We start from the raw sequence: 19,975 nt of genomic DNA, 5'->3' as shown, positions 1-19,975 counted from the left end.
GATTTGGAGGAGAGAGTAACTGTTGCTGGATTTCTCAGTCGGGCCCCCTTCGATCTTCGTCTGAATGGAACCTGGTATTTGTGTGTGAGGGTTGCGGACGATCGCACGATGAATACAGCAATAAACACAGAGAGTTGAGTAGCTGAACTCTTAGGGTACTTGGATTTTTCCTTAGTGCCCCGCGGTGCGCGGAGTCGCGGTTATATACGATATCAACTGGAAATGGTTTGGTAGGGAAGATGTGGAAATTTGGGGGATCCTAGGTTGTTGGATTCGTCAGAGAAAATGGTATGGGGGACTGTTGTATCCAGTAGTAAGTAAGTAGACAGTGTTAAGGAAATCTTCTTGGCTGGGGTTGTGGGTGGAGAAAATCATATATTTCAAAAGAGAAGGTTATTGGAGGATTTTTAAGGTGGTGAGGGAATTAGCAGATGAGGCGGAACCGGATAACGTAAGTTAGAAAATGTAACGGACATAATTTTTGTTATCCAGCGGTTCCTTTTGATCCCAAGGATAAGATCCGGCGAAGTTTACTTCGCGGATTAAGGAATTTTAGTGCTGTATTTCCCAGGGTTATTTCGGAATTTTAGTCGGAATTTTTATTGGGGAAAGACGAAAAACGGTCTTACGATTCGGAATTGTTTGTTGTTTCCCGACAGAAAAGGCAAAGATAGAGTGCATGACTCATGTCTGCACAGGACATAACAATTAACATGATGGAAAAATGTCATTATCTGCTGTTTTATTGCAATAATTTTCTATACAGTCCTTGGTAGAAAATTAATTTCGAATTATCGTGCCGGTCTCTCTTACATTATTTATATGCTAAACGGTTTCGTCGATATTTTGCGATTTAAAAGGCAAACAAACTATAAGATTTTTTTTCCTTAACCTTTAAGTGGGCAATACAAAGCGCTTTTTATCAAGTGAGGAATTGGCGTAGTGTCTAAGGCGACGGACGATTATCCAAAAGATGTCTTCAGTTCAAGTTCGAATCTCACCAGAGAAAATCTTAAAAATTATGAAAAAATAATATAGAAAAACTTTTTTTTATAGTATTTTATGAGTATTTATGAGAAAGCGCTTATTCTATGAGTAATTATGAAAAATTATGAGAAAATTTAATTGAAGAACCTACGAAACGGATCTGCGCGGAATCTGCCGCCAATCTGTCGTCAGAGTCTGTTCGCAGACCCTGTCAACAGTCTGGCGGCAGATTGGGGACGCAGATGTCTATGGATCTGTCGACAGATCCTGTTCGGATTCGACAGATCCTGTCGACAGTCTGACGTCAGTCTGCGCGCAGATTGCTTACTGGGTATACTTATACCGTTTTTTTCGGAGAAAATACTTTCTTTAGATTTAATATTCGTACTTGTTTAATTTTGTGTTTTTTTTTTTGTTTCATTAAAATATTATATTCTTAAACGAAATATTATTTTTTAAAATAATGAAAATAAAACTTCTATTTCATTCAAGGAAACCATGTCATTTGATGAAACAACACTATTGTTTTAAATAATATTTTTTAAAAATTTCTCAAAATTTAGTAATTCGATTTGTTTAATTTGGATTTTCTTGGATTTTTTAATTTTTTTTTTTGTTGGATTAATCATTATAACATTTTGTTAAAAATGTAAAAGTAATTATAACTGGTTCACTACATCATATCAATATTCATCGCCTATTGAATGTTGCATTGTTTCAATACCTATCAACAAATTACCCAATAAACAACAAGTAAAAATTATATAACTATTATTTGGTGTTTGCTAGGTATGTTATAATATATGTATGTGAACAATATAAGGATACATTATATAAGCATGAATTGTAAGAACATCGTTGGAGTCATCAGAGTCACCGCGTGTGCGCTCGATCGTCAGGTTAAGCAACAGTTTGATGCGGTCAGGACATAGATGGGGTGACCAGTAGTGGTACCGCTTGGGATCGAAATTATCGCAGGAGGATTCATGAAAGTTTGGAATGTGTTGACAACCTTCGATATCTAGTATTGGGTGTACAACTTAATTCGGTCCGTTTTTTTGCTTGAAAAACGCATTTATTTGAATGATAAAATGAATTAATACATTATTGAAAGTATTGTCCATCGCTAGCCACTACTTTTTCCCATCTTTCTGGCAATTTATGGATTCCGTCGCGGAAGAAGCGTTCATCTTTTGAAGCCAAGAATGAATCGAGCCAATTTTTGATACCCTGTTCTGAAGTGAAGTGTATTCCAGTCAAAGCGTTCTGCATCGATCGAAACAAATGGTAGTTGGAAGAGGCAAGGTCTGGGCTATAAGGCGGGTGAGCCAGAACTTCCCATCCGCTATTTTCCAAATAGTTTTTAACCGGAACAGCAACATGAGGCCGAGCGTTGTCATGGTGAAAGATTATGGACTCGTGTCTGGTCGCATATTCTGGACGTTTTTCGGCTATAGCTCGCTTTAAACGGATCAATTGTCGCCTGTAGAAGTCTCCCGTGATGGTTTGACCAGGTTTTAGCAGCTCATAGTGGATCACACCCTTCTGATCCCACCAAATACAGAGCATTACCTTGGCATCATGGATATTCGGCTTCGGCGTTGATGTTCCCGGTTGGCCGGGCTTTACATACGATTTTTTGCGTTTCGGGTTGTCGTAGTGAATCCATTTTTCGTCCCCGGTAATGATTCGATGCAGAAAAGACTTCTTTTTGTACCGTTCAAGCAACATTTCGGACATGCAAAATCGTCGTTCGATATCTCTCGGTTTCAATTCGTATGGGACCCAATTTCCTTGCTTTTGGATGTATCCCGCGGCTTTGAGTCGTTTCGAAATAGCTTGTTGAGTAACTTCCAATGTTCTTGCGAGCTCTTTTTGCGTTTGACACGAATCTTGATCGAGTAATGTTTCTAATTCTTCATTTTCAAACTTTTTCGGTTGACCCGAACGCTCTTTGTCATCAACACTAAAATCACCACTTTGAAATTGTCGAAACCATTCTCTGCAAGATTTATCCGACGGTGCAGATTCACCATAAACTTCCACATTCGATGCGCTTCAGCTGCACTTTTCTTCCAATTGAAACAGAAAATCAAAACTTCCCGCAAATGGTGCTTATTTGGAACGAAACTCGACATTTTCAACGCAGTAAAAATTAAACTTGTTGTGTAAAACTCAAAGGCTTGTAAACAATATTTGGTTGACAGATGTTGACACTTCACGATACAGCAAAAATCCGCTGTCGCCGTCAACCATTTATAGCACCCAGAGCCATCTTTTGAAAACGGACCGAACTAAGTTGTACACCCAATAGTTTATGAGACATGAGAAAATTAGGAATATAAGTATATTTTTGTAAACATTATGATTTTCTCATTTTTCACCTTCGCATAATAATTCTCAGTATTTGATTACTATCAATATTTAACAGTGATTTTATATACAATATTTTATCAACATTCATCTATTATGAAAGATTGCACGTTTAAAATAAAACGTAAGTACTTTCTTATAACAAATTCATACCAGCTACATACAATACATAAAATAAATATATATGTATACTATAATTAAATAGAATACGCGCACAATCTTATTATATATATTCACAGCAAGTACTATCGATAAATATGTATGTTAAATTATAGTGGAATATCAGACTGTTGTTTTGCATTTTCTTCAACCATTAGAAGCTTGAGCAATGCAATTTTGACTTCCACATCGGCAACTTCCATTTCCTTCGCATGAAGTTTCCGCTGTTGTGCAATTGCATCACGAAGCTTGATCAGTCTCAATTGTTTTTCATCGTTTATATTGTGAAAATCTTTTTCAACTTTTAATGCTGGTGCTTGTTTCCTTTTTATGGTTTTACTTGTATCAATGTTGCTAACATTGCATATTGACTTATAAAACTTGTAGAATTTTCCTTATTTGAATCTATTTTTAAAGAATCATTTTCCATATCAATTGTAGCTAATATTGCCTCTTTCTCAGTCTTGTCGTCACTATGCACTATAAATTGCCTGTTTGAGTTTACATGATCTGAAAAAAAAATATTAACAAATTAGATAAACTTAATGTAAGTTCTGAAAAAAATTTAGTTTATGGTAAAGAAAGATACAAAAAATATATCTTACATTCTTTTTCCATCTGAGTTATACTATCAAATGGACATGGAACTTCGATATCTAAATTTGGAGTTGCATCATCCATAAAATTCATGACTGGATCAACAGGTATTGCTGGTGCAACGCCTCCACCCGTCATGAGACACTGAACCTTTATTGAAGTGTTTAACTTCTTTTTTCTAAAATAACACTTCTTATATTAATATAATTATAATTTCCGACAAATGAATGTTAATTATATTAAACAACCTTTACAAAGAAAATATTATCTGCTGTGATAAATTGGTCAGTGATGAATTATTGTTGCTTAGTAGTTTTATTACTCTATGAGTAATAAAATTATTCAGCAATAATTTATCACTGACCAATTTATTACCAATAATACTGTAAGAAAACAACTGATAACAAAGAGTTGATATATTTTGTAATATATATATGGATTTCTCATGCAAATATTAAAAAAATGATTAACATACTTCTGTTTCATATTATCCCAGCATTTTTTTAGTTGTTTACTGGTACGAGATGAAAAGCCTTGGCTGCAATATCTGTTATTAACTTTTTCCCAAGCTTCAGCCTTGCATCTTAAATCTGATGCTCCTGTTTTCTTATTTTCTATAATTTGTTCTTCTGATATTAATTGAGCAAGGAGCAATCGTTCTGTTTCGGTATAATGAGTATTTTTCGAGTCGCACTCCATAATTGCATTTATGCCAGTATACTAATTGTCTACTATACTGTACTGTATTGTCTACTATATTGTCTACTATACTATCTACTATATTGTAAATAAATATAACCTAATTATTTGCACTCTGTCCAAACTATTCAATAAACGGTGACATAATGCAGGTTTTAATCATAAATTACTAAAAATCCCTAGGAAACAAACTCCTGCAACGAAATCTTAAGTGCACATACTAGATTTGAGGCTTTCACGGCCATTGATACAATGTCTAGGTATAGCTTCCGGAATGGAGCCATGTCTTGAATCAGCGATATGCCGACGTTTCGCAAACGTTGCAGTTTGCATCATCAGGGCTGAGAACTCTGATACAGTATCAGAGTTCTCAGCCGTGAAAAAGCCGTGAAATTATGTCACCGTTTATTGAATAGTCTGGACAGAGTGCAAATAATTAGGTTATATTTATTTACAATATAGTAGATAGTATAGTAGACAATATAGTAGACAATACAGTACAGTATAGTAGACAATTAGTATACTGGCATAAATGCAATTATGGAGTGCGACTCGAAAAATACTCATTATACCGAAACAGAACGATTGCTCCTTGCTCAATTAATATCAGAAGAACAAATTATAGAAAATAAGAAAACAGGAGCATCAGATTTAAGATGCAAGGCTGAAGCTTGGGAAAAAGTTAATAACAGATATTGCAGCCAAGGCTTTTCATCTCGTACCAGTAAACAACTAAAAAAATGCTGGGATAATATGAAACAGAAGTATGTTAATCATTCAACTGCAACGTTTGCGAAACGTCGGCATATCGCTGATTCAAGACACGGTTCCATTCCGGAAGCTATACCTAGATTTAAGTACACATTATGAAACAAGGAAGCCTTGATCAAATAAGGTTTCCTCCAACAAGGCTTTCTCAATCCTTAAGATAAGAGTCATCTATAAATACGGGCATAAATGTCTTTGTGTGTGACAGATCACAGTACTGTTAGGAGTTAAAAAAAATGTATATTACAGGTATTTATTTTCGAACGCATTCTCAGAATGTGCCATATAATTATGACTCAATCACACCTGCTTATAACAATTTTATGCAATCTTAAGAATTTAAATTGCGTTATGAGTTAGAGAAGTGGGATAAATAAAACTGAGAAAATGGGTAAAGTGAGGATATTTGCACTATAACGAATGCAAATTATAATTTCTGTGTCAATATATAATTATTGCGTGCGCATATATAGCTCTAAATTACTACTTCTATCTTCTTGTTACTCTATTTAAACTCTATTTAAACCGTGTTGCTTACCAGTTACCAGTTAGTAATCAGTGACTGAGTTACTAAGCATCAGATTCAGTATTCAAATCGGAAGATTCCGCAGCATTATATATTAATATATTGGATTGTCTGAAAAAACAAGATCAATTTTTCGAAAAAATGTAAAGACGACATTTCTATGTGTGGTATATTCTTGTATTTTCCTCGTGTATACAAAATGTCTGACGTAAGCCATACAAAACTATATGTGAAGGTAAAGCACGCCGAAAAAGGAACCTGCACAAAAAAACGCTTGCCATTTTATAAACAATTACGTGAAATTTCGAGATAAAAATTTTGATAAAAAAAGATTAACGAACCAGCCTACGCAAAGTTGTGAGACAAGTACCGTTGAATTGAACGCGAAATATCATCAAAATTGTTCGAAATGCGATTATTTGTTTGCGACACGCTCACCATACACCGAAAAATAATTATTATCACACTGTTCACATCCTTACTCTACCTAGAGCTATCAGTCGATATCCGACTATGCTAAAAGACAGTAGCGTTTTAATAATTTTCGATCAGATCTTGCGTTTATAGAGTCCAATCCAACAACGCGCGCTCAAATTCGCCAATTTTTTCATTAATATCTCGAAATTTTACGTAGTTATTTGCGAAATACTAGAGCTCTTCATGCTCAGGTTAACATGTTCTACTTTCACATGTATGCTTTTGTATACCTTGCGTCAAACACTGTATACAGGGTGTCCCGAACCTCCATGATGACCCTTGGTGAGAACGTAGAATGGATTGAGGTGAGTAAGAAAATCCTGTGCCGTTTTGCGATATTCGCAATAGTTTTTGAAAAATTAATTATAGTCTCAACAAATCAGCGTAGAGAAAGCGACAGCGGAAAGAAAGATGCCTTCGGCTGACGTACAACCGTGACACTCGCAAATCGCGTCTCGCCGCGTCCCTCTGCCCATAGCTACGAGCCATAGCGAGTCATGATACACTGACACATATGCATGACATATCCGTGTGCCGAATCGACGCCGAATCGAAGCGTGTCGCCGCTTCGGCTGCATACATGTATGTAGAGGTGACACAACGAGCGGCGTGTAACACAAAATCGTGTGCTCAAGGATAATTATCTTTCTTCTTTCGTTTTCTCGACGTCGTGGTAGAAAAGTGACAGCGCGCGATTACATTTAGAAGATTATTTTATAAGACAACTCACATTAAAACCATAATGTGTTCTTGTGATTAAAAAAATAGAAAGAAAGAAATCGATAGAAACTGAAAGGATTTGCAGAGAATCTAACTGTTCTCTATCGTAATTGTTTCTCTATCGTATCGTTTGCATGTATCGAATCCGCAAGAAATAAAATCGTTTTCTAACGTGCTCTGTTAGGAGGGTATTAAATCGTTACTATGATAGAATTCTTAGAGACTTGTCGTATCCTATCGTTTTGTTGGAATTTATCATGAAAAAATCACTGGAAATCTGTCATAATTTGTGATATATTAATGATGAGAGAAACTCAAAGTTCTTTATCGTATAAAGGAAATCTATCGTTCTCGATAGGTGTGTACGAATGATATTTGACTTGTACATATAATTACGATAGAAGGCGTGCATCATAATCAATCGTCCAATGATTACACCAAGAATGGGTGTTTTTCTATCATCTTCTTACAAAAAGCGTAACACACTAAGGCTAAATGCATCACGCAGAAAACACTATGGTTATAATTTCGCGATATACGGTTGTCACAACAAAATAGTGATGTTATTTTTCGCCCATCCGTATAACAAGGTTCTAGGAACTATAGTTCTTTGGAAGCAACTTGTATGGTTGTCCCAACCTTACTTAGGATAGTCGTAAAATGGATACCACAACCGTATGACATTGATGATACAACAGGAATTTATAAATGTATTTGCATTAGATATTGATGGGATATACTTTGACTAGTGCTGGAAAGAAAATGTACTTTTCACTTTTTCGAATACTTGGTAATACAATAAGCAGTATGAAATTAGCACGCGGATATTAATTACAATTGTTTCTTAGTTTATTGTAAAAATGATAAACAGTAAAGTTGTTGTTATAAATATCGGATAAAAAATTCACTTTCTCTCCAACATTAATGTTGAAATTGATTTCTAAGTCCTCTTTTAGAAATAAATTTCTAAATTAGTGTTAAAGAGAAAGTGAATGTTTTACTCGATTTTTATAACAACTTTACCGTTCATCATTTTCACAATAAACTAACAATTGTAATAAATATTCGCATGCTACTTTTATGCAGCTTATTATATGACCAACACTATTGGGTTGAAAAGTATTTTTTTTTTCCTGGCATTATTCTAAGAGATATATTTTCTTCTAAGGAAAAAAATAGCATAAAAGAGAAAATATTATTGATTAACTTTATTTTGTTTATATGAATAAATGTAACTATAGCTTTGATATATACATATATATACATGAAAGAAATGCATATCGTCTACTTATATTAGTTCTTTTAAAAATTTATATAAAAGTAATTAGCGTTACGTAAATAAGATACTATAATAAATGTAAAACGGAAATTTACGAAATATTACAATGCGTATTTTAAAGTAACGTACAATTTATGTTGCTCAAGACCTTTTCCCAGGGAAACAAATATGGCTGGAAAAGAGGAAAGCAAATCGTCTGTAATCACACATTCTATTTGTTCAGTTCTCTGGACAACATATGCATGTAAATTTATATCAAAACCTGATGTTAATAATATGTGACAAATTAAACAGGTTCGATTTTTTTCATTTCGCAAAATAGATTTGATCAAGCCAAAAACGGGTAATGAGTCATAACAGTGATCCGTAATGCGAATTACAATACATGTTCCTTTTCTGTAAGTCTGACCATTAATTTGAATCCATTTCATTACTAAACAAGCATCGTTAAAATCAGATGGTAGGGTATATTTAAATAACAGATAATCATAGCATAAAGATACATGTTCCAAAAATTCGTCTTCACCCCATGAATCATTAGATTCTATACCTTTGAGCATCATAAATCTGTAGCACAGACTTAGCTGCTCTTTCATGCACAGAGTATGGATGATATTTCTTCTCGATGCTGTGGCATTTGCCTCTTTCTTCTTATTTTTATGTTTTGCTTCGAAACGAATAGTACTTAAATTGCGAATAGGTCCAGAAAACTGAAAAACAGTACCGTAATGAACAAAATTGTATGATTTTGGAGTATATCTTTCATTTGGAAATAATTCTCCAAACATCATGTGAAACTCACTAACTAAAACTCGAAACAGATTGCATGTTTCTTTTTGTAATCTTGGAGCTAAAATTAAATCCATAATTTCTCTCATCTTTAAATATAATGGCCATACTTCGTCATTCTCTGGAATAAGATCTCCTACAAGCATTGCAAATATTAAAATAAAATTAGATAACTCGCTACCAGACATAGACAATTTTTTTTTTTTGATGTCTTCATACGAAATGAATGGTGATTTATTAGATATACCATTATGATGATAATCGAATGTTTTTTGCCGGTCATTTAGAATATCTATTGATATAATATTTTTCATAACGTAATGATGCAATATACACTGCAATACATATTTAAACCATCCTTCAGGTCCATCATGCAACCAATCAGAACAAAAATTTTGACTTGTTTTGAAGTATAGAACTTGATCCCAAATTGATTTTTCTTTTATGCCAGTTTTCGTAACATTTTTCAGCAAAATATCAGATTCATAAGTATTTACTCTCATTTTTTTTTCCAAAAATTCCGTTTGCCATTCGTCCTTAGACATTTTACAAAGTCTGCAGGAATAATAAGCATTAAAACTTTCGACAAATCCATGAATTCCATTCAACCCAAGATTATCGCCTAAGAAGACCTAAAGCAAAATAAATTCTAATATTCTTTCCTTTCTTAGATTCAATTTCTATACCTTCAGTTTGTAAGTAATTAAGTTCATCAATTAAAATATTAAAAACACTGTGATTATGAAATTCTATTCGATCTGTAGCATGAAACAACATAACGAGAAAAATATTTTCAAGGAGAGAATTTATTTCAGGTAGAAAACATGCTACAGAATAGTACACAGCACCTAACTTTTGAATGCCAGTGTGCGTTCCTAAAGCATTGTTAACTTCAAAATCATCGTAGTAAATAAATAAAGGAAAAACTATTTTATCGTGAAAATGAAGCTCTATTTTTTTACGCCAAAGATTACCCTGAACAAAATTTTCAATTACATCGTTTTCCTGTAATAATGCATTAACGTAAAAACTTACAGACGAGTAAACATTAGGAAGATTAAATATTTTCTGGAGCACTATTCTCATCGGGATAAATTTAGCACAAACTGGCACAATTTGTTTAATAATATTGTTATTATACATTTTCTCATCTGTTCTCTGCCCAACTATATGATCTATACTTTCAATAAAACAGCCAGTCCTTGTAAATGCTTTAAACCTTCGATATTCAGATGAAAGTACTGAAAAAGGTTGAAGTAATCGATCTAAGCAAGATTCAATATTAATCACTGTATTATCAGTCACCCCACTATTAGTCAATATATTGTTTATTGTAGGTTTTATAATAGATAGCATTTGTTGTACTAGATCTCTAGAATCATCCAGCACATTTTGAACGTGATAACGGGATAACTGATGATTGGCATATAATTTTGCTGTATATGTAAATAAAAATTTCTCCAAACTATTTGTCATTCCTATTTGTTCCTCAGTACATTTATACTGGACATTTAGCTGCTCATCATTATCATTATCATCAACATAATTCGAATTGTCTTCGTCCTGTATATCATTAGATTGTAATTGAACATTAGACGACGTTGAAGCACGAACAGTTTTTATTTTTGAGGGATATTCATGAAAAGAGGATAAATATTTTCTGTATTTTTCCCAATTCGAAAATATTCCTGAGCAGCCAAATTCTGAACAATAATGAATTTCACGTTTTAAGACATGATGACTAATACGGAGGTGCACATTTAAAGCATTTATACTTATAAGACTCTTATCACATTTGAAGCAAGTAGGCATTGTTTTCGCACTTTTCAACAAAATATAACTGTAAAGTTATAAGCTTATTGCACAAAAATGAATTTTCGACATGAATTTACCTATACGATAATTTTGTTGATGAATATACTTAGCCTTAACGTGTTACATTTTTTGTAAGATGACGATAGAAAAACATCTATTCTTGGTATAACTACTTGACGATAGATTATGACGATAGATTATGCACGCCTTCTATCGTAATTATACGTACAAGTCAAATATCGTTCGTACGCAATCGAGAACGATAGGTTTCCTTTATACGATAAAAAACTTTGAGTTTCTCCCATCATTAATACACCACAAATTATGACAGATTTCCAATGATTTTTTCATGATAAATTCCAACAAAACGATAGGACACGACAAGTCTCTAAGAATTCTATCATAGTATCCACACAGAACAAAACTTCCATCGGATGTCCATTAGACTTCCATCATGGAGATTCAGAACCTCTAATAGACGTCCATAGAAAATCCATAAAGCCTCCACTCAACATCCAAATGTCCGCATCTTGGACCTCCATTGAACTTCCAGTGGACGTTCTAATAATATTACACAATATCACAGTAATATTGCAATATCTCAGTAATATTACATAATTTTACTCAGTGAAAAATGAAGTATTATTTTGTCTAAATAACAAAAAAACTGGCATTTCATATTTTATGTCGTTTTATTTATTCGTGGGATTCACGTGGATTCGATCCCGTGTCAGACAGCACCTATCTTTAAATGACTATGCTCTTCAATGCTTAACCTCAACGATCGTCGGGAACTAATGATACCACTGCGCTGTAACAATATCTTGGTGGATTGCATTTACAATATACTCTTATAGCGTTCAAAAATATAATATAATATAATAACATATTTGTCAATAAATGTTTCAAAGGACGTAATAACAATCATAATACAATTAATATTGATACAATGTTATATAAGTAATCAAACTTTAACATACAACGTGCTCGCAAAAGAGAAATAATATTCTTTCCTCCTCTTTTGCAATATTTTGACAGAGTAATTACTCTGTAATTGCGTTTTCAATTGAGATTTGGATTTTTCAGTAGAGCAGGTAGAACACAAAGTCATATAAAAATCAAAATGACGTCAAATGATATAAAAGTAATGTCATTTTGACGTCAAGCGATACCATTTTCATGACAATTTCATGACATTGATGTTAAAATGATATCGGTATTGTGAAGGATCTATTTTATGTCAATGTTGCAATAAAAATAAAAAAGTTTTCACGCTATTTAATATATATTTTAATTACAATCATCTTTTATATTGCTAGGAATAGCCCAAGTAATACATAATCAAAATTATATTAAGGCCTTATGCCACTGTAGAGACCCGAAAACCGACTACTTCTTTGGTATTTTTTTTTGGATGGGAAAAAATGTATTATTAATAAAACAAAGTTTACCACATGTTTATATATGTATTAAGGTACACATTTTTATTTTTTAATAAAAAAAAAACAAAATGGCAGCACACGGCCGTTGTCAAAAAAACGTGTTTTTAAAAAGTTGCTCCAGGGCTTGTAAAATATCTTGAAGAGTTTTGATCCTGCAAAAAAAAAAAATTCTTAAATTACATGAAAATGTCTAGAGAATGTCGTACGGAATTTTGGAAATATTGATTTTTAAAAAAATGGCAAGCTTTTGAAAAAAAGTCGATTTTTTTCGCAAAAAAATGAGTTTTTTGTTAATAACTTTTCTAATTTTTAATATTTGGCAAAATCCGTACGACATTCTCTGCAAAATCTAATTAAGAAGCTACAGTTAAAATTTGAACTCAATCGGATAAAAATTGAGAGAGTTATCTTGCAAGCCAATTTGAAAAACATAGTTTTTAGATAATCGCGTTTAATCTGATTTCTATGCTTTAAACTTGAAAATTTATAAAAAAAAAAATGTTTACCATTAGTCAACAATGCCAGCACCATATAAATTGCCTTCCAAGTTTATATTTGCTTCATCTTCCAATTTTTTCAGCGATCTAGAGGCCAAGCGCGCCGTTTTTGCAGCATCCGTCAACGACGACTCGGCTTGACTGATTCTCGTTTCATTGGTTTCCATGCAATAATTGTAACAAGTCAAGCCTATCGGCAACTGCAGGACCTTCATTATCTTCAGTATACCGAAAAATCCATCGTTGAATACACATACAGCGACATCAGTAGCAATATTAAGCACCTTCTTATTGCTTGAAATATTTTTTGGTGCAATGTTCCAGACGGTCGAATTGAAACACTCGTTATTATTTTGTGTAAATCCTCCCAAGCAACGTTCGAACAAGTCATTACGAGTAAGATCTTCGTACACTGGTTTGATGGCATTAAATACTTCGATACTTAAAGGCTTATGCTCATACGTATCCAAACGATTTTCAGATTTTGCTTTTTGCCACGTGCACCACAAGTTAACGCCTGGAGGACAGTTATCGTGCTGTGGTTTTTCATCTGTCGAAAGTTTGTGATACAATGTTGCCTAAATTTCTTTTTTCATGTTTTCAACAAAATCTGTGTTCCGACGAATACCGAGGCCATAATACATCGTAAGATCGTCAATTAATTTACCAGTCAGCTTCCCTTTTCCACCTAATCCTTTTGTATTTTTTTTTTTAATTTCGCAGGCGTGTCCCCATGCGTTTCTGCACGTGAGCGATACATTCCTTTTTTTTTACGTCAAGATCTTTATAAGATTTTGCATCTACTATACCTTTAAAAGTTTTGCTATCGCCGTCACCGACGTACTGTGAGTATTTAACGTTGTGCAGCTCGAGCGACCGTTGAAACATTTCAATTACTTCATCAACTTCCATCTTGCCTGAAGAGCCTTCGTGATTGCTTTAGCAACTTTCTGCGTGTGTTTTTAGCCATTCTACGTATTCAGCAGTGTCAGCGCGATTTTTCTAATATTCACAAGACTTACAATATTTAGATTTAACGATAACATCGATGACTTTGTGTGCCAACCAATAAGAGTCACAATTCCGTATAAAGAGGAAAAGCCACGTTTTCGCCAAGAATCGTCACCTGAGACCGTCAAACCGTCAGTTTGTTTATTTTCAATGCTTTTCTCTTTTTCTTCTACTGCTGCTTTCTTCATGCTTACAGTACTAACCGCCTTCGTAGCAATCGATATCGTATCCATCAGCGAATCGTAAAAACTGTGAAATATTGGCGCTGGCATATCCATGAAAGCGCAGAACTTTTTCATTCCCTGTAAACCAATACCCAGGATTCTCATTACAAAAGCAAAGCGTCGGTTGATTTCATATCCATTTTTTATAAACGGAGAGACAGGGAAAAATTTTGCGCCACACTTGCTACAAAAAACAACCACTTTGAAACCTAGCCCTCGCTTGCTTGTTTCTAAAAACTTAACGTCCGAATCACAGGTTCTGCACACTACACGTTCCGAAATTGCACTCATTAAAGCAGCGAAATTCATTATTCGATAGCCAAACGTTGGATCAATCGGTACATCTTGCAATTCACAAGATGTTTTTAACTTTTTTGCAGATGCGCTCACTCCTTCTGACTCGGCCTCCGTCTCAAATCTATTTTGCGGCCGCTTCTTACTCTTGCTTCTATTCGTAGACCACGTAGAAGTTTTTGTACCTTTTTTCCCCTGGTAAACAACTTTTTTATCACTCATTGTCAACTGTATAAAATATACAATACTAGGACTCAGTAAATATTATGAAAATATGTCGTCACCACGTGTACTAGCGATTGCAGCGTGAGGTCTAACCTCTACTGTTTACGCGCAATTTCACCCGAACTGTAGCAAAATTTTTGAGCAAAATAATTACGAGCGCCCTCTATCATCATATTTCAAACACACGTCGTAAATATGGGTATCATTTTTATCGAGACAGTGAAAAAAGCAAAACGCGCGAAATACGTAATTTCATACGTCGTGACTATGTTCAATAAAATGGTTTAAATGAACTGATACAATTTTTTCTATGGTATAAAACAATTTTTATTACATTTTTGAATAGTTTATCCATCAATTAAGCCAATAAAAAAAAATTGATATTTTGAAAAAATTACAGTGGCATAAGGCCTTAATTTAATATTTCTTTTGGCTGATAGTTAACATAAATTTGTTCATTGTTTGGTCAAAATGACGTCATATTGATATCATTTTGACTCTTATGTTCTACTAGGAAAGTTATAATGCAATAGAAGTCGTACTGAAATTCAATAAAAAATTAAATGTAAAGATCTATTGCACATCCGTAATAGATGTACAATAAACGTCCACGATGGATGTTATCGATGGATATGGATATCCATCATCGATGAATTATGGACGTCCATTAGAGATCCACTTGTCGCCCATCGTGGAGATGGATGTCTGATGGAGCTATGGATGATCTGTGGACGTCTAATGGAAGTTTTGTGTGGGTAACGATTTAATACCCTCCTAACAGAACACGTTAAAAAACGATTTCATTTCTTGCGGATTTGATACATGCAAACGATACGATAGAGAAACAATTACGATAAAGAACAGTTAGATTCTCTGCAAATCCTTTCAGTTTCTATCGCTTTTTTTCTATTTTTTTTAATCTCAGGAACACATTACGGTTTTAATGTGAGCCGACTTATAAAATAATCTTCTAAATGTAATTGCACTCTGTCACTTTTCTACCACGACGTCGAGAAAACGAAAGATAATTATCCTTGGGCACACGATTTTGTATTACGCTCGTTGCGTCACCTCTGCATACATGTATGCAGCTGAAACGGCGACACGCTTCGATTCGGCGTCAATTTGGCACACGGATATGTCATGCATATGTGTCAGTGTATTATGACTCGTTACATCTCGTAGCTAAGGGCAGAAGGACGCGGCGAGATGCGATTCGCGAGTGTCAAGGTCGCACGTCGCACAGTGGCTGATATTCACTAAATGCTGGCCAAAACCTTAAAATTGTATTGATTTATATCAAAATTGGAATTCGATAATTTTTGCGGTCGCCAATTACGAATTTTATATGTAAAATAAAAAAAATTATATAAGAATCAATATAATAAAGTGATATTTTAAACAATACACAATTTTAAACGATATTTTAAAATTTTATTACATATATAATAAAATAAAACGTCTTACAATTTTATTGCAGTTAAAAATAAATAATTAGGCCTATTTTTTCTAATGAAACAGAAATCTTTTTAAACATAAAATACTTTTGTAAATAATAATAAATGTATATGTGCGTGCGTACGTGCGTGTGTGTATGTGTGTGTATGTAAATAAAAATAATTGAATATTATAACATATTGTAACAATAAGTAAATATTATAACAATAAATAAATATTTTTGTATATGTATAAACAAAAGTAATTGAATATTGTAACACATAGTAAATATTCTAACTCATAATTTAATTATCATAAAAATGAAAAATATTTAATATGTGTCGCTAGACACAGCTACATCGTCTTGTGCAAATTATGGTGTCACTGATATGTTGGGTGCTAATAGGAGTGCTAAAACATCTTTTGATAAGTGATTTAATTTTTTTTTAGGTAAACTTCTAACACTCGAAATGTATGGATCTGATGAAATCAAGAGTTGATGAAGAAGATCTTCCATTTCTATTGTTCTAGAAAATTTATGCGTAAATTCTCGGCGATATTTCTTGATATCTTTATTTCGAGATTCTTGTGCCTCTTCTGAAAGTTGACCAATTGGTAATATTGCAGAAGAAATAATTTTAGGATTATGAATCAAGATTTTATGAACTGTAGTAAGCATGTTATACCACGGATAAATATTAACAAATTTTTTCGCAGTCTCTAATGTGTACATTTGAAAGGTATAAACATTTATATCATAGCCACTTGATATAGTTTGCAATATAACATAAAATCTCTTAATCACTTCTTCATCCGCTTCTGTTATTGAGGACGATATAGTATTTTCAAAAAATCGACGAGCCGTATTCCCATCATTACTATTTCCAAATCCCGGTTTTGGTTTATTTACAATCAATCCTAATTCCGTCTTAAACTTCTGTTGAATTCTTTCCTTATTTTCCGCAACTTTCCGTTTATCTTCTTTTGTTCGTATTTGCCATTTTTTTATATCTAATTTATATGCTAAATGTAACAGACATTCAAACATCCGTATCCACGCATGTAATGTAGAGAGTCCAAATCTCAAATACGATTCATTAACTTTTCTTTGAAGCATTATTTCTATTTTGTTAAAATCTTTCGCTGTTGCTCCACATAAATAACATTTCTGAGTACTTGCGTTTGATGCGATCGCATTACATATCTTTCCATCTATCATCGTAAACAACAGTTTGTGTTTGACTAATATTTCTTTTTCGTCCATTACAATAAAAGAATGTGTAAGCGTTTCTATTTGGCTCTCAATATATTGCACTTCTTTTACAATTAATTCGGTACTTTCTTGAATAAATTGTAATTTAATAGGTCTACAAAATCGAGGTGAAGAAGAGCGAGGATTTTTCCATACGACAATTTTATTCTTGTCATCATATTCACCAATTATCAGTTGAAGAAGAACAAATGATATTATAAAAATACTAGCATCCGACCTAAATTCATCCGAAAATTTTTGTTTATATTCATTCTGTCCCGAACTACCATCACAGCGAAATTTCATTTCGAAATAAGTTGCAAACCCGATAATTGAGCAGGAGTCAGTGTATTAAAAACATCTTTTTGTACTAATAAAATACGCTGAATTGTGTGATCTAACAAAAATTGTAGTTTAACTTCAGCACTTGTCTCAGTTACTGTAATACCTTCCGGATAACATCGTTTTTTAGCTATAGAAATTACATCATAATTTGGAAAAATGTTACTATTACAATATTTTGCAGTACATCTGATAACATTGTATTGATGTTTTGATAATTTTGTCTCTACAATCATTGATAAAGCTTTATCTTCAGACAATGAATTAACCGCTGAATGTAAACTACTGATGTATGCTTTTCGATATTTAGATGCCCTTGTAGGTGAAGTACATGTTATATCTTTTAGTATATTAGCAGCATCCAATTCTCCTGAAGAACGTAGATTCATTTGAGCAGTATATGATAATTCTGCAGAAGTTGATTGTGAACGTAACATTTCAGGTTTACGTCGCTTTGACCGGTCACTATTTTTGGTAAAGTCTATTACAGGACGACCACCAGTATTCCAAGTTTTGGAAATATTTAATGAGAAACTTATATTTGTTTTAAGCCATTCCTGATTTGTATTAAGAAATAAGTCATATTTTCTTGATGCTATTTCCCATTTAGTCTTATACTTAGAAGTAAAATGTGATATTAATTGCTTTATTTTATTTGGTAGTGTTTCTTGATAATTAGTTAATTCTTGTATATATTCATGTAAATATTTACATTGCGCTTTAAATGTTTTTAATGAACATTTTTTCATTATTTCAACCAGCTCTTTCCTTTTTAAAATAATACAGTCGGTTTCTTGTGCTGTAAAGAATATATTCTGTCAATGTATTGTAATTAGTCAGTATTCTGTCAAAAATAGACTTGAAAGATTAAGTTTGAGGTTAAGTTAGACTTAAAAGTTGTCCTCTGTACAAATTCGCAAAAATTCGCAAAATTTCTTTATGGTATCTGATAAAGTATTAAATATACTATAATATCATGTTTATAACTTAGCGGGATAACGCGGGATAGATAACTATATCACTACATTTAGAACAAATCGTATAGCAAATTCTATACTTGAATTTACATGACTCTAAAAGTCTTATAACTATTAAAATAATAAGAATGGATGATATAACATATTCTACTAACCTTTAGAAATCGAATGCGTATGTATTGAGTATTTGTATCATACACTTATTTATATAAATTTTTTTGGTATACTGTTGCCGCTGTTACAGCGAGCACATGTGTATCGTTAAAAACAAGCAACATTAGGTTAAAGTTACGGACTATTTCGGGACAGAAGAATGATGGGAATTATGTCATAATATGTAAAAAATGTTAGACTTTGATTGGTATAGCTCAAAACCTTAGAAAAAAACTTTCATGTTTTAGATTTTGGCCAGCTTTTAATGAAAATTGGCCACTGTGCGTCGGCCGAAGGCATCTTTCTTTCCGCTGCCACTTTCTGTACGCTGATTTATTGAAACAAAATAATTAATTTCTCAAAAACTTTAAAAACTTTGAAAATTGCGAATATCGCAAAACGATACAGGACTTTCTTACTTACCTCAATTCGTTATACGTGTAACGGCCTTGCGTTACGTGCGGGATAGTCTTAGCCGGTGTGGTCCGGGTTTCGTGTGTGAAATGAAAACCAGTAGTATAGGTGATAAGAATGTGGAACTATATTCTAATTTCGAAGCTATTTACAATTATTTACAGGCGACGTTACGCCGTTGGCGCGTGGTCGCGTTTTTGCTCTCGTCGGGAGCCGTTGTTGTTGTCTCGCGATCAGCTGCGAGCGTCGAGGCGCGCGAGCGTCAGGCGGGACGCGGTCGGAATTGTTTCCGGATACACTATTGTTCGTCGTTCGGAGTTCGTTGCTTCATCGGCTTTAATCTGTTTATTTATCCTGGTCGTTCCTTGCTGGTTTAAAGGCATTCGTCGTCGCCGTTATCTTACGCCCTGTATGCGGTCGTAGGTGTTAGCGACGTAGCGTGAGGAGGAAAAGGATGCCGACGTCGCGTATCCACTTCGGTCGACGGAGCGAGGTACAGATAGGAAGCCGACGTCGCG

At 33.6% G+C, this 19,975-nt stretch overlaps 2 protein-coding genes and 1 long non-coding RNA gene across 8 annotated transcripts in view; 1 reads left to right on the top strand and 2 right to left on the bottom strand.

Moving 5' to 3' along the window:
- Positions 1-3,497: 3,497 nt before the first annotated feature.
- On the bottom strand, positions 3,498-4,254 carry LOC116846958. The gene is made up of 2 exons (XM_032821427.1): positions 4,125-4,254; positions 3,498-4,029 (listed from the first exon to the last, which is right to left on the bottom strand). The coding sequence occupies exons 1-2, from the start codon at positions 4,252-4,254 to the stop codon at positions 3,848-3,850; spliced, it is 312 nt and encodes a 103-aa protein (XP_032677318.1). The 3' UTR covers positions 3,498-3,847.
- Positions 4,255-6,113: 1,859 nt separating this feature from the next.
- The window catches only part of LOC116846984 (juvenile hormone acid O-methyltransferase-like), a 20,577-nt gene continuing 6,715 nt past the window's right edge, over positions 6,114-19,975 (top strand). The window contains exons 1-2 of one of the 6 annotated variants that reach the window (XM_032821484.1): positions 6,128-6,344; positions 6,840-6,891. In XM_032821484.1, the coding sequence (XP_032677375.1) occupies positions 6,856-6,891 (36 nt within the window). In that variant the 5' untranslated portion in view covers positions 6,128-6,344; positions 6,840-6,855. Of the gene's footprint in view, positions 6,892-19,975 lie in introns of all 6 variants that reach the window. The other 5 variants (XM_032821485.1, XM_032821482.1, XM_032821487.1 and 2 more) reach the window with 5 other exon arrangements.
- On the bottom strand, positions 12,651-13,264 carry LOC116846985. The gene is made up of 2 exons (XR_004378629.1): positions 13,138-13,264; positions 12,651-12,783 (listed from the first exon to the last, which is right to left on the bottom strand). It is a non-coding gene; the product is annotated as an uncharacterized LOC116846985 (long non-coding RNA).

The sequence above is a fragment of the Odontomachus brunneus genome, unplaced genomic scaffold, assembly GCF_010583005.1.
Source record: "Odontomachus brunneus isolate Ranch 3 - 2012 unplaced genomic scaffold, Obru_v1 Obru_scaffold_072, whole genome shotgun sequence".
Lineage (NCBI taxonomy): Eukaryota > Metazoa > Arthropoda > Insecta > Hymenoptera > Formicidae > Odontomachus > Odontomachus brunneus.
The sequence above is the reverse complement of the archived record's forward strand: the minus strand, read 5'-3'. Positions and strand labels throughout refer to the sequence as shown.